General features: G+C 36.0%; 1 protein-coding gene across 5 annotated transcripts in view; it reads right to left on the bottom strand.

Annotated features, from left to right (window-relative positions):
* Positions 1-1,044: 1,044 nt before the first annotated feature.
* Positions 1,045-14,310, bottom strand: part of LOC128994659 (triple functional domain protein-like) — a 284,163-nt gene continuing 270,897 nt past the window's right edge. For 3 of the 5 annotated variants that reach the window (XM_054419354.1, XM_054419352.1, XM_054419353.1), the window contains 8 exons: positions 12,579-12,838; positions 9,917-10,121; positions 5,905-6,181; positions 5,166-5,379; positions 4,685-4,823; positions 4,239-4,441; positions 1,993-2,188; positions 1,045-1,233 (listed from right to left, as the gene is read on the bottom strand). In XM_054419354.1, coding sequence (XP_054275329.1) covers positions 1,144-1,233; positions 1,993-2,188; positions 4,239-4,441; positions 4,685-4,823; positions 5,166-5,379; positions 5,905-6,181; positions 9,917-10,121; positions 12,579-12,838 — 1,584 coding nt within the window. In that variant the 3' untranslated portion in view covers positions 1,045-1,143. Of the gene's footprint in view, positions 1,234-1,992; positions 2,189-4,238; positions 4,442-4,684; positions 4,824-5,165; positions 5,380-5,904; positions 6,249-9,916; positions 10,122-10,542; positions 12,839-14,310 lie in introns of those variants that run through there. The other 2 variants (XM_054419355.1, XM_054419356.1) reach the window with 2 other exon arrangements.

The raw sequence follows: 14,310 nt of genomic DNA, 5'->3' as shown, positions 1-14,310 counted from the left end.
ATAAACTTTTAACTCACAACTTTTTCTGTTGTTTATATTTGTATACATACAAAACGATCCCCTCTAAATTCTCCTAGTGTAAGTTTGTTTATCATTACATGGATTAAACAAACTCATGTGTTATTATTATAGGTTATTAGCGAATTTCCCATACAGGGAATAAGCTATTGTCGTACTTCTCATAGTAAGACCTGGACCTGGGACCAATTTACTTTTTCGATTCGATGTCCCCAGAGGCCAAATACACAATCTTAATGTCCGTTAGCACGATAAAAAACCAAAGCAAAAATCATCCAATCAGTACAAATGTGTAAACCTACAATTACTCAAATGAGTTTGCGAACCAACATGATCGGACCATGGGTGGGGTAAAAATAAGGGTTTTCTCATTTTTGACCCTCAAACGTAAAATTCCCAATTTTCTCTCCAAACCATTTTGAAGAACTTAAAAATCGAGTCGTACAATAAAGTGTTTTGTTTTAGTACGGAGAAAATTCAAAAAAATATTTAATTTAAAATGTCCATGTTATTTTTATAGATAATAAGTTTAGTAAACAGTTGTAGTTTGCTTGTTTATAGATATATATTTTGGTCAAACTTGGCAAATTTATTTATTTTATACTGAGCTGTTGTATTTTACTAAAAAAACACACTTTATTACCCTCCCTGTAGTGAGTGGCAAATCTAGGTACTCGTTCAACCTAATGTTATTTAAATAGATTTAAGTAAAAATCCAATCAGGCAAATGGAAATTTGCTTAGTCTTCATGCTATGGCGGGGGTATTTTATCAATAACCGTTGAATCTGTTAATTTGACATTTTCACAAATCTTTATTCTAGTGTCAGGTGTCACTAACATTTGGAAAGAACCTACATTTTCCAATGTAAAAAATCAAAATGTAAATATTTTGCTGCATTACAGTATTGTTATTAAAGTTGACTTTTAAAAACTGAATTTTTTCACAACTTGTGGTTCAGAGGTTTTTTAGAGAGATGTGTAAAATAGTAAGACTTGGTAAATGAAAAACAGATTTATGTAAAGAAATTCTTTGGATTTATAATTAAATTAAATATACACAATTTTACATACATACAATTATTCACATTAATTAAAAAAAATGTGTTGGAGGCGAATGGAAATGCTTAAATGGTATCTTGACTCAAGCAAGGCGGTTTTCTTCTTCTTATAAATGTTGCGAGGCGAGATGGACAGATGTTGAAACTTGATGTCACCTGTAAACAGTTAAGCTGATGTTATATGATAAACAATGATAACATAATGTCAAAATAACTTACAAGATTGAGTACATTGGACTACTTAGTGACTCCAAAAGACTAAAATAATTAAAGTTCAATTATTTTTAGCCCTACTGTGATAGGTTCCTAAGGTGTTCTTAGAAAAACATTAACTGCCCATGGGACCCTGCAACCCAACCAACCTGTCTAACAACAAGAGCTTAGAGGAGCGCAAAATTCGCGTGGAGAAATGTTCTTACTTCTCATGTACACTAGCAGGATCTGTCATCTGTCAGCCACATCCTTCTTTCTACGTGTATGTGTGTGTGTAGAGGACAGAGTGTGTGGTTTTTCATGAATTATCAGATAGTAAGGTCAATGTTAGTGTTGGGAGCCGAAGAAATTAATTCTTTGAACCTGTTTGATGAAGCGGAAAATTCTACTCAACCAGAAACTAGTGTTTAGAGCAGAGGAAGATATATTAAGTGCCAATTCATTTTTGTCTTTACCTTTTACTATTGCTGTTGGGTCATCTGCGAATCTGAACTTACATTTGGATTTTTCTTTTACTTAACTAAGAACAAGGATGACCCTATCTTTGAACCTTGTTATATCTGGTCCAGATGAGGTATCAACTTCAGTATACAAAAGCTTATGTCTCAATGATGCTTCCGTAACCAAAAATTCCCAACAATTCCGCCCCAAGATGTTTTCGAGTCAATACTGACAAGTAAGCAGTATGAGTGTTCTCCCTACCGTCTGCAGCCATGGGAGGGAGAGGGCCGTTTGTGCAGAGGGTCTTGAGACGACATCCCGCACCAGGAGACTAGACAGGAACTGCTGCACATCTCCGGAGCTGGAAGGGAACAGCTCCGGGAGGAAGCTGAAGTCTGCTTTCAATATGTTAGCCGTAGTCTCCTCCGGACTGTCGTCCAGGAACGGGGACACTCCACTGTAACAACGCAACGGTTGATTATTCAGTGGAACCATAATTAAGAAGAACCTTGATAACAGTCACCCCTAGATAATAGGTGTCATTTGTAAATGTCCTTAAATTTTTATTACCCTTATATAAGTTATCACAATCCTTGGTAAGGAGTCAACCTCGATCATCCCCATGAGAGATCAAGGTTCTACTGTAATCGGTTTCTCAGTCATATCCATTCAAATTAAATAATTTCTTTAGCCATTCACTTAAAATATTTACAATAGGCTAAGTTGTGGTGTGGAGCTCAGCCTCCACAGCCTGATCTACCTCAAATGTCCTGCCAAGAAGGCACTCTTCAACTCACGACCGTGCTCGCGCATGCGCGGCGAACACGTGAGGTGAGTAGGGTGAACCTGAGTCTGTGGTGCTGCCGTCGAACCCACAGCATGGACCTCTGCTAGATGTTGGGATATGGGTATAAGGCGCCATGAGAGGTACGGTGTTATATGTGTAATTACTCTAGATTTCCATAATTGTTCTTTTCAGATTCTGTAGTCAAAAATGCCTATCTTATTTCTAGTGTCAGCTTTTAATATCAACTAGTGTACATGTTGCTCGAATTTGAGCAATTGCTCAGTATTACAGGAGTTATTTCAAAACGAATAACAGTCATATTTACAATGAGTTTATATACCGGAGTGTAACTCAGACCATGTTTATCTTCGTTATTGATAGATCTAAAGCATTCCGGCCGGTTTTCTCCTTCTCAAAATGCCTCGCTGTACAGGCAACACAGGTCATTGATAGAGGGTCAATTGAGAACGAAAAGTCGTTTTGGGGTAGTGTTAGGCTGTATTTGTAACCTGATAGTTGAGGTTGTCCAGAGTCATGTGTTGACTGGGATGAGTTAAGCCTATTACGCGCCACTGTTCTGTAGCTGCGGTCGTTATCACGATTACGCCTCCTGTCTATGTTTCGTTGTCGTCGAGTCAGAGGCATTTAAAAAAAAAAAAAACAACAAATAAACAAATTATAGCTATACTAAACAACGATATATTCAAAAATTTAACTTACAATCATGCTAACACGATCCGTCATAGCGACACAAAACAACGATAAATACAAGATACAACCATACTAACACGATCCGTCTTGGTGGTTATGTTTAAACAAACTCAAATCAAATAGTAAATAAATGTACTCAATGCGTTTCATTGAATAGAAAAATAAATAACAGCAAATAAATTATACAGCTGATCAAAATGTAAACAATTACGTTCTTCATAAGGATAACATGGGAACTTTCATAGCCACTGGGGCAGAGCCCAAGGGACTTTTTCAAAAATGTAAGGCCAGTTTGCAAATTTACGCGACTCGCTCTTTCGAATGAGACGTCAATGGATAAAATCGGTTAAGAAATGGCGGAGGAGTTCAACCGACAAAGTTTCATGTAGCGTATTAATTATATAGATATTTAGCTCAATTCTTAGTTCACGTTGTGCCCAGTTGTCAAATAATTATTGCATATATTCAACGACAATAGTATTTCTGTAGTTAAAATGGTTCAATAAATATTAATATTCATCAAAGCTGGCTCTTTGTGCCTGTGATTAGCGATAAATTGTCTCCTCTGGTTAAATAAAGGGATCCAGTTGTAATTTCCTACACAAACGGTTTGGTCGTTACAATCAATCAATCGACCATAATCCCCAACGACGTAGCCGAAACGCCACAGTGGCATATTTATGCTTATAAACATTAAATTAGGCACAATCAAACGTCATTTAAAAAGGAAAACATGTTAACTTATGAGTAACTAACATTAATTCTAAGCAGTGAAAGAAAACTTTTCATCCTGTAACACCTGAACCTTGTATTGATGTGTCATGGAGTCTTCTAGTTCAATGGCCAGGAAATTGCATGTAGTAAACCAAAGCCTAATCTTGATTAAAAGTGCAGTGAGTGAAATCCAAATATTCATATTCTTGTGTAATGTTTCTAGTGAAGAAGTGGACTCTTTTCCTTTTAGTTAAGCCTATCCCAACAAAATTCCATTAGTTGCAACATAGTTTACCTGATCAAAACGTAAATCAAGACGGCACAGCTCCACACGTCCGTGGCGAGAGAGATGCTAGGTGGCTCCATTAGAAGCTCCGGAGCAGCAAACTCCAGATCGGGGACTTGTGGTGGAGCCAGGCCGAGAGTTCGAGCGGAGCCAAAGTCAACTACTTTCAGTTGGAACTGACTTCCATGACTTTCCACCAGCAGGTTTTCAGGCTGTAAAAACATAGTGATGATAACCCTAAATTTTAGTTGGATTGAATCACTATAAATCTGAGGTGAACAATAACAAGTAACAAAAACTGAGGAGCTCACAAGAGGAGTGAATTCTTCCCTCAAGTACCATTTGTGAATATTATGAACTTTGCATGGACTAAATGCACTCCCAGAGATTAAAATAACAGTAAAACTGTAGGCTAATAATTTACAATATAATTTACAATGAAGCGTAAATCTCACCTTAATATCACAATGGACAATCTGAAGCCTCTGAAGGTACTCCAAGGCAGAGAGCAGTTGGTGTGTGACCTCACGTATGTGACCTTCCGAAACAGAGGTCACAGAACACATGTGACTCAGTACATCCTTACCTTCCACTCTGCAAAACAACAATGTTCAATCTAACACTTGTATAAAACTTGTTTCACAATACAATTAGTGGAAAAAGTAGAATCATATGCACTGTCCAGATAAACACGAGCTTTGAATATTGATCTCATGCCAGTTTAGAACGAAATGAACATAATTGGTGATCAACTGTGGATCACACGGTCTAGAGTTAGTACGGGGTTTCATCAAGGATCAATTCCTGCAGAACATCAATGGCGTTATGTGACAATACCGCAACCTCCTAGACATAGCCAGAAGTAATGAGTAAAATGGTTTCAAGCTAGAACCTAGCATCCTTGGACGACCCAGTAAATTTGATTTGATTACTTACAACTCCATGACAATGGTGTCTAGGCCCAGTGAAGGTGCGTTCTCAAACAACGCAAGCCCATGTATGAGGCTTGGATGGTTGAGCGCAACCAGGTGGTTGTACTCTGCCCTGGTGACCAGCTGGGGCACTCGACGGCGCTCGACTTGCTTGAGTGCCACTCGCTGGTCCGTGCCTCGGTCCCGTGCCTTCCGTACTACCGCAGTTCTGCCTCGACCTTACGAGGGAAAACATACCAAAATAAATAATTATTAGTCATTAACAGACTTTTAATTTTTTGCGTTTAGAGCAGCTATATAAATAGTCCCAAAACTAATTTTCAGGTGTAAGCTCAAAGTAATATGTTCAAAACCAGATTTTTGGAGACAATTAGTTAAGTGTGTTGATTTTTTTACTCTTCATCAAACTATATTGTATTTGTTTTTATGAGTTAAACAAAAACTTTCAAAAGGTGACCGTATGGCCGAGTCCTTGCAATCTAATCTGAGGGTCATATTAACACCCTGAAAATAAATTTACAACCAACCTTTACGATAAGCCATGTGTATTATTATTATATTTTTTGTTAAGGCGAAGATTGTTGAATAAATGATATGACAGCTTTTTATTAAGATCTGCTGTTTTTAGCCAGTATTATTTATTCAAATACCTAATGGTCAAAGAAACTAAGCCCAGTTGCAAAACATAAGTTTTGACTTCTCTCAGAATTTTATGGTAGTCTTCTAATTAGGTACTGACTCACCAATAACGTGTAGCTGCTGGTATCTCCGTTCGAACTGCTCCTGCTGCCACCTAGTCTCATGTGGAATGGTGACACAAGCACATCTGTCGCCCAGTCTGAAGCTGTAGGTGTGACCAGCGCTCAGACCAGTCACAACTCGTCCGTCGGGGCTGTGCAGTGTCTCTGTCGTCCGCCACTGGCCAGTCTCGTGGTCGCACAGCTGCAGTGTGGCGTCGTCGCTTCGCACTAGCACAGTCTGCCGATCGACCACGCGCACTAAGTCACTTCCACCGTCGCACTAATCATTCACATCCATTGTCTATCACAGAGTTGAGGAACCGCATGCACGTTGATTACTGACTAGGCTGTACGAACAACAGGCGTTACTACCATATGCTTACATTCATGCATGTAGAAAGATGTTAGGGGTCTTTCCAAGAGGGCCGCCACAAGTAAAATTTGCCCTATGTAGGTGAAAGTAGGTTAAGTTAGGTTAGATAAGGCTATGTTCAGTCGGGAAGGAGTTGGCTCTAAGTCAAAACACGTCAACCACAGCATACTGGAGGATGAGAAGATAGGTTAGGTTGAGTCGTTCCCTTACTAAGAGTATATAAAGATGAATTTTTGTTTACTATGTGCGTGTATGACATGGACAACACTCATTTAAAGAACCGTCAAAAATCCTATACAATTTGCATAGGGAAAAGTTAAGTAAAGGCGACCCTCCTATTGGAAAAACCTGATGTTAGTTAAAAAAGAATATGTTGGTTTATTGGTACCGGTATTCTTACATAATATTGTTATAAGCTACAAGAAGAAAAAAAATCCCAGGGGAAACCTTTTAATCACCTAGAGACACAAAACAGTGCTCAAGAGCCAAGAAGTAAAAGTTTCATGACAATGTGAGAAATGCTTTATTCTTTCTGTCAGAGATATGTTTTGTGGGTTTTTCATAAGTTAATTTGTTATAGTCTCGAGTCACTTAACATATAATAAGAGGTTAATATACCTTAATTTCGTCTTGTGACTCCTTTCCTTCCTCTAGGGTCATTCGCCTATTGGGTCTGATGATAATTGGAGTGTCCAATCGAAATCGATCACCAACCATCTTTTTTGTATATTTACCGACTTGTGAGTAACAGTATAAGCGTAAATACAGTGTGTAAATTAAGTATTGAAACAAATCTGTATTGTTAAAACCGAAATAGATAGAAATATTCTGTTTGTGGCAATAATTGTTAACAAAGGTTCCGCAATTTTTTACATCAAACATATTTTTTAAACCCCCTAACAGGGTAGGGGGTAGGGAGTGACTTATTTTTCTCAAAAAGCAACCCCTATTGAGTGACCCCTCATTTTGAAGGGTTTGTCAAAAGAAACACAATGACGCAAATCCGAGGTGAATGTCTCACCCCTAGCCAAAGTGGCGGATATTCCAAAATGGGTGCTTTTTACAAAAATAAAATTTGGAATACCCGCCATTTAGGATTAGCGCTATGCTAGGGGTGAAATATCTACCTCGGGTTTGCGTCATTGATTTTCTTTTAACAAACCCTTTAAAATGAGGGGGTCACTCAATAGGGGTTGTTATTGGAAAAAATAAGTCACCCCTACCCCTTACCCTGTTAAAGTGGTTGAAATAATACTGTTGATGTAAAAAATTGCAGAACCTATGTTAACAATCAATTCTACAAACAGAATATTTCTATCTATTTCGGTTTAAAAATACAGATTTCTTTCCATTATTTGTGAAATTGGTGCCTTTTCACATACAGTCAATAAAATTTTGGAATACCTGCCATTTTGGCTAGGGGTGAGATATCACCCTCGGGTTTGCTTCATTGTGTTTCTTTTGACAAATCCTTCAAAATGAGGGGTCACTCAATAGGGGTTGCTATTTGAAAAAATGAGTCACCCCCAACCCCTACCCTGTTAGGGGGTTTAAGAAATATTTTTGATGTAAAAAGTTGTGGAACCTGTGTTAACAATTATTTCCACAAACAAAATATTTCTATCTATTTCGGTTTTAAAAATACAGATTTGTTTCAATACTTAATTTACACACTGTATATGTTTTAAGTGTTATAAGACGTATCTTTTATTTACTTTCTGTGATTATATCTGCCCATCTCTATTACAACGAGCAATATAAAACTAAACCAGATTATTAAATAAATAAAATGTTTTCTTAACTGATCTCGCTTTAAGCCAAGGGTATATAGAATAGATGATTTTTTTCTTAATAACGTGAGCAATTCACTATAAAAACAAATAAAACATTTTTAGTTAGGTTACATATTTATCATAACTAGTTTGCTCTATCTGTGCTTTGCAACAGGATGAGAATGCAGAGGATAATCTACTGTAAAAACTGTTGAATAACGCAAATTGTTTCCCAAGAACTAATTTAGACATTTAGAGCAAGAGAAAAATTATCGGTTGATTTACCCTTGCTCTAGAAAATGTAAACAGCAAAAGAAGCTAGCTTAGCTCTCTTTTTGTAGATACAGCTTGTGTGTGTGTGTGTTTACTACAAAATAAACTTGACCTTGAACTTCTACCGTTCACATTGTTATGTAGGTTTGCTTTTTGTTTTTAAAATAATTTGAATTAGGAAATATACTAGTTTTAATTTTACTCTCTGTTATTCTGTATGTAATTTTGTGTCCTGATGAAATGTGTCATTCATAACTTGTACCAAAATGATTTTCTGGCTCTTGCTCTAACCATTCCCATCCTCAGCTTTGACTCATTTGTGAAAATAACTCTCACATATACACATAAAAGTGCACAGGAAAATGCTGTTTACGGTACTTGTAACGCAATATACTATTATTTAGAGGAAGGTAGTTTAACATTTGTATAATTGTACTGTCTATTTTGTCTAACTCTTTGAACACCGTGCATTATTAATTGATTCATTCAAGCAAATTTAATATTTGTCCTACCTTTTTAACCTAAAAATATTTTGTCTTATAGACAAGTTTACGGTGGAAACACAAATGATTAGCATAGAGTTGCAAAACTCTTACGAGGAGTGTGATTGACACAGAATCCACCGTTCCTGTGACATTCCACCTGAGGCGTCAAACAATAGTAGGTTTGCTTCTTGCTGGTAGCTCACATGATTCGAAACATCAATCAACAGTGCTCTCTTCGGTCTGGAATACAATGCCTTAGACTGCTCAGCCTATGATGAGATCTAACGGTCTACCGTACTGACAATGTCAACCTAACACCCTCGAGTAGTTCGAAGCTAGTTTCAAGATAGCAGCACAAGTAACGCATACTTTTTAACTGTTTTTGTTGTGCTGAACTAACAAACTCTTAGAATAGTTAGAAGTTAAGGTCTTGTTAAGTTACTCATGACGTAGCTTAACACGCTAACAAGACACCTTTAAGGGTTAAAGAACAAACTCACAGTAATAATTTTGTTCGTGCAGGATTCCATTTCAAAAATTGTTCATGACTTATTTTGTCAGATGCCCAATGTTGCCAAGTACAATGGTTAAGGACAATAAAATTACTCAGTAAGAACTATACGTTGGAATATACAAGAAAATGCAGCATACAATTATGTAAGTAGCGACTTGCAGTTTACAGAATATAGAAGAGTCTACGATGCTGTTACTGGTTGTTAGTAATACGGAGGTTAGCCGTCACCTAGTCAACATCAGCCACCATCAACTACGAGTCAAATTTTATTTCAATCTACCAAAAAAAACCTGGATTTTAGCGTTTCAGCTGATAAAATACATTTCTTATTACGTAATCATAGGATCAATGCTTGAAATTCTAGTGAAAGCTTTCAAATATTTTTACTACTGAGCAAGTTACAGGTGATATACTAGGCACAAGGGTTTTAAAAGGTCCAGTTTGTATAAAAAAGCTTTCAACATTAGACTCGTTTTATGAAAATATCTACAAACAAGGAGGGATATTTAAAATCTACAATTATTTTTCAAACTATCCGACTGTTCTAAGCACTGTTTAGGTGGCTGATTCGACTGCGCATGCTGAGAGATGCTCTTACCGAGTGCGCATCGGACCATCGCCTGGCCAGACTAAAGTTACTTTCAACTTCAGGTGCTTCGCTCTTTGCACGCCTCAGCGTGTTGCGAAAGCCCTCCAGAAAGTTGCTTTGGTGTTTTGTTTTGGACGAGAGAGGTTCGCTGACAATGACGGGACACTCGTCCAGGGAGGGGGGGCTCGGGGGACGCATCGGGGGGCTGAGAGAACTGCACACACACAAAACAAAAAGTGAAACAAAAATACACCTAATAATTTACGGTAAAAAGAAAACTAACCGATACTCCTAAACAAAACTGTTGTGGAAATTCATAGCATTGAGAATATACGGATTGGAGTGGACAATTGAGAAGTATTCGCAAAATCAACACTACCTACCTACTAAGCTGTATACTTTGTATAGTTGAAAAAATTGATTTTCAATGACAAAAATGTATGGAAAATATGTACTTCATGAGCATTAGATGGCTATTGATAAATAGGAACATTACTAATTCTATAAAACTAGCAAACTAAACAATCAAGGAAATCTACCAGCGCTACATTCCAGCAAGTAATATCAATGACAATTAATTAGTTCACTCCAGTCCGTATTATATCAATGATCGTCAAGGAACGAGTAAAACAACATTTATTGAAAAACTCTTAGCATATTTATTTATATACAAACATACAGAGAGCTATTTACAGTATATCACTTGGCAAACAAACACAACCCGTGATTGCCTGCAACGTAAGCGGATCTCTACTAGGACTACAATACAGCGGGGGTAATTAACATATGCTTTAAATTTTACACCAGTCAGTGAACAAGTGGATACAAAATGGTTTGAAGCATTTTTAAAATTATTTTGTTAGTTTTTTAATTTTGTTAAAATGTGATTGTGAGTTAAGTCAGCCAAATACTCATTGTTGCTCCAAGCTTTAGATAAGAATTAATTTTTTGTTCAGTTTAAAAACCGATGCACTAAATGGAGTAGTTAATTGTTAATTCCAATTTTTTTTTAAATAGGTTTATGCTAATATTATCAGCAGCATTTATAACAAATCCACCCATCCACTGAAATGAGTTTCAATAAATCAATACTAAATTTTATAAAATGGGGTATTTTAAAACAATTGTTAATCATATTGGGTTAAATATTTTTATATTTTATGCTCGCACTGATGCTTTATCTACCTACATAGTGATATTATATACAGACTTATTGAAAAAGTTTACCCGTTTATTGGTACAATGGAATATCACACAAATTTTAATGTTTATAAAGCTCCTTCGAAAAAAAATCACCGAGGACAAAAATATTTTCTTATACTTTCACAAACTTCTTGTTCCGAATATATCTTGATCATGTAATTATAATACTGTACTCTGATCTCAGTTGAAATGATTATTTCAAGATAAACATAGAATTAATTAATTAATTAATTACAAACTAAAGGATGCATAAAGGTTTTAAATTGTGAGATAATTATTAATACTGATCAGCGTAGTTGGATAAAAAATAAAATAAAAAATTACAAAAACTATTTAATCATGGTTACTCAATTTTATTTGTAAAGTAAATTTCCACAGTTGATACCAGTCTTTAAAATCGTGGGAACATAATATAACATAGAACTATTGTGATAAAATTAAATGGCCATAAACTATTCTCTGAAAAATGGCAGTTTTCAAGTTGATATTGCAATTAATTTTGGTAACAAAAAATTTAAACACTCAGGGAAATATGAAAGCTTGGTAAATGCATTTTATTATCTAAATATAGTTCACTCGCATTGTGTTTTAAATGTGTAAATTAACCATATCTGACAAATAAGTATACTGCAGAAGTACTGTTTGAAACAAAGTTAAGTTAGACATCAGTTCGTAAAAACTAACAATGTTTTGTTAAATATTTTCCAAGCCTTTTCAATATTGAATATAACATAGGCTATACGTTAAAACTGTTAAAGCCATAAACAAAACTAATAGATAATGCACAATACATGTCAATCGTCAATCAATATACATTCAACGTTCTTACATATAAACAAGGTACAGTCCTATTATACAGTTCCCAATAAGATCTACAAATGTAAACAAAATCTGTACAAAAAAACCGATATTACAAATGAAACAATATACACTAACTTACTGTACAAAATGTTTTAAACGGTAAATACAATAGTTATATCCAACATACTTATAGCTAACATACAACCTCCAAACATTAGTGCATCTTATATCAAAATATTTTGGTCACTTTCAATAATTTATGTGATTATTTAAAACTAAGTTAAAAATGCTACTATCTAAATATGTTGAGGGATGACTAGAATTGTGTTTGGCATGGTTCTTTGTCTTGGACAGTGGGATTCATGTAAATAGTTTGATTTCAAATTGTTCACATAACGATTAGACTTTGAGTAATTTGATTTCAATTAATACTTTGAAATAAACTTAATTACTAGTATCAATGTAAAAAAATTAAATTTTAACATTGAATTTATTAAAAATTTTCTGTTAGTCTCATGTAATATGATTAATAAACTTTTAAAATCTAAAATTGAAAACCATGAATGATCAGATTACCATGAAATGAAAAAGAAAGATCATATCACGTTGTTATTGTGTTATTTTGTTACCACTTAATGAACCATGCCAGTTACAGCTATGGACTTACAAAGGGTCTCGACCGAGCTCCTTCTGATACGCGATTGGCGACTGTATGGCCTTGAGGAAGTCACGTTGCGTCTGCAGTATCGTGCGCAAGTTGTGTAGCCACTCGGCGCGCGACTCGCCTGTCGGTGGTTGACAGACGTACGCCAACGACGGCTTGCGCGGGTCCGTACTTCGCACACAGAACGGCTCCACGCTGCAGTCCTTTTCCCTCTCCCTTTCTTCCCGACCCTCTACCTTCTCGTCCAAACTCATTTTGTTCACCTGAAAAAATTAAAAGACATTAATATTTTATAACCAGGCATCATCAGACCAAGTATGTTATATTTGATGGCATGATTTGTTAGATCTATGTGATACCAACACAAACAAATGTGTTTGAATGATTCCAGTTAGAAAACCAGATGATTATTAAAACTAATATATTACCTATTCAACACTCACATCTCCCAATTGCTGACTAATACGTGTCGACATCTTAAATATCAAATTTACAAGGGTTGTCCATAAATTAAGAGGTCTCCGCCGAATGTTAGTTTAAACCTAAGACCAAGGTTGTGTTCCTTACTTCATCCAATACAATATGTAGCGTCACCGCTACAACAAGCGGAGTCTGTGTGTGTGTGTGTGTCACTCATGAGTGTAGGGGTGACGTCAGCGAGACGACTCGCCTACACTCATGGGACCGCTACAAATACTAACCTGTTCTCACCCTTTTAGCGAATTTCCCTATAGGGAAGTAGCTATTACCGTAGGTCTCATGGTAAGACTTAGGCCCGGGACCGATTTACTTTTTCATTTTGATGTCCCCAGAGGCAAAAAACACCACTCGTTTAAATTTATATATATGTATATATATATATATATATATATGTGTCCGTGAACACGATAACTTGAGTAATTTTTATCCGATTTTGATGAAATTTGGTTTGAAGGTGTAAGGCGGGATAAACTTGAATGAGTTCGCGATCCAGCATGATCGGACCATGGGAACAGGGTTTTATGGGGGGTTTTATGGGGTAAAAATTGGTTTTTCTCACTTTTGACCCTCAAAACACAAAATTTCCCAATTTTTCTCTAAACCTTCTTAAAGAGCTTAAAAAAACAAACAATTCAGTATATCAAAGTGTTTTTGTACGGTTATTGGTTACGGAGAAAACTAAAAAAATGGTAAATTTAAAATTCCCATGTTATTCTTATGGAGAATATTGTAAAATGTTGTAGTTTGCTTGTTTATGGATATCTTTTGATCAAACTTGGCAAATATATTCATTTTATACTAAGCAATAATTATTTTACTTAAAACACACTCTTTATTAGTTTCCTTGTAGCAGCAAACCTAGGTACTCGTTAAACCTAATGTTATTTAAATAGATCAATTGAAAATCAATTCGGCCAAATGGAAATTCGCTTAGGCGTCAGGTTTGCTGCGGCGGGGGTATTTGGATGAATAGTTTGGTTGTAGTGTGAAAAAGGGCTTGATAAAAAGTTGATGTTCCCACTGAGTACAATTCGAGTTCTGCGATTAAATTTCTGTGTATCTAAATATTGTGATTTAGGGTACTGAAGTTAAGTGTTGGCAAGCCTGACAGACATTTGAAACAGTGGTAGAACTGTAACTGCCATTCTACCTCTGAAGAAGCCCATATAAGCGAAATATCAGATAAATTGTGTTCCTTTTGTGTTCTTTTTAACCTTTGGGATTCTACAGGCGAGTTCATTGTGTATCCTTACTT

Source organism: Macrosteles quadrilineatus, unplaced genomic scaffold, assembly GCF_028750875.1.
Source record: "Macrosteles quadrilineatus isolate MER2022 unplaced genomic scaffold, UCM_ALF_1.0 Scaffold_5__1_contigs__length_97177068, whole genome shotgun sequence".
Taxonomy (NCBI): Eukaryota; Metazoa; Arthropoda; class Insecta; order Hemiptera; family Cicadellidae; genus Macrosteles; species Macrosteles quadrilineatus.
This window is presented reverse-complemented; position numbering and strand designations above follow the sequence as displayed.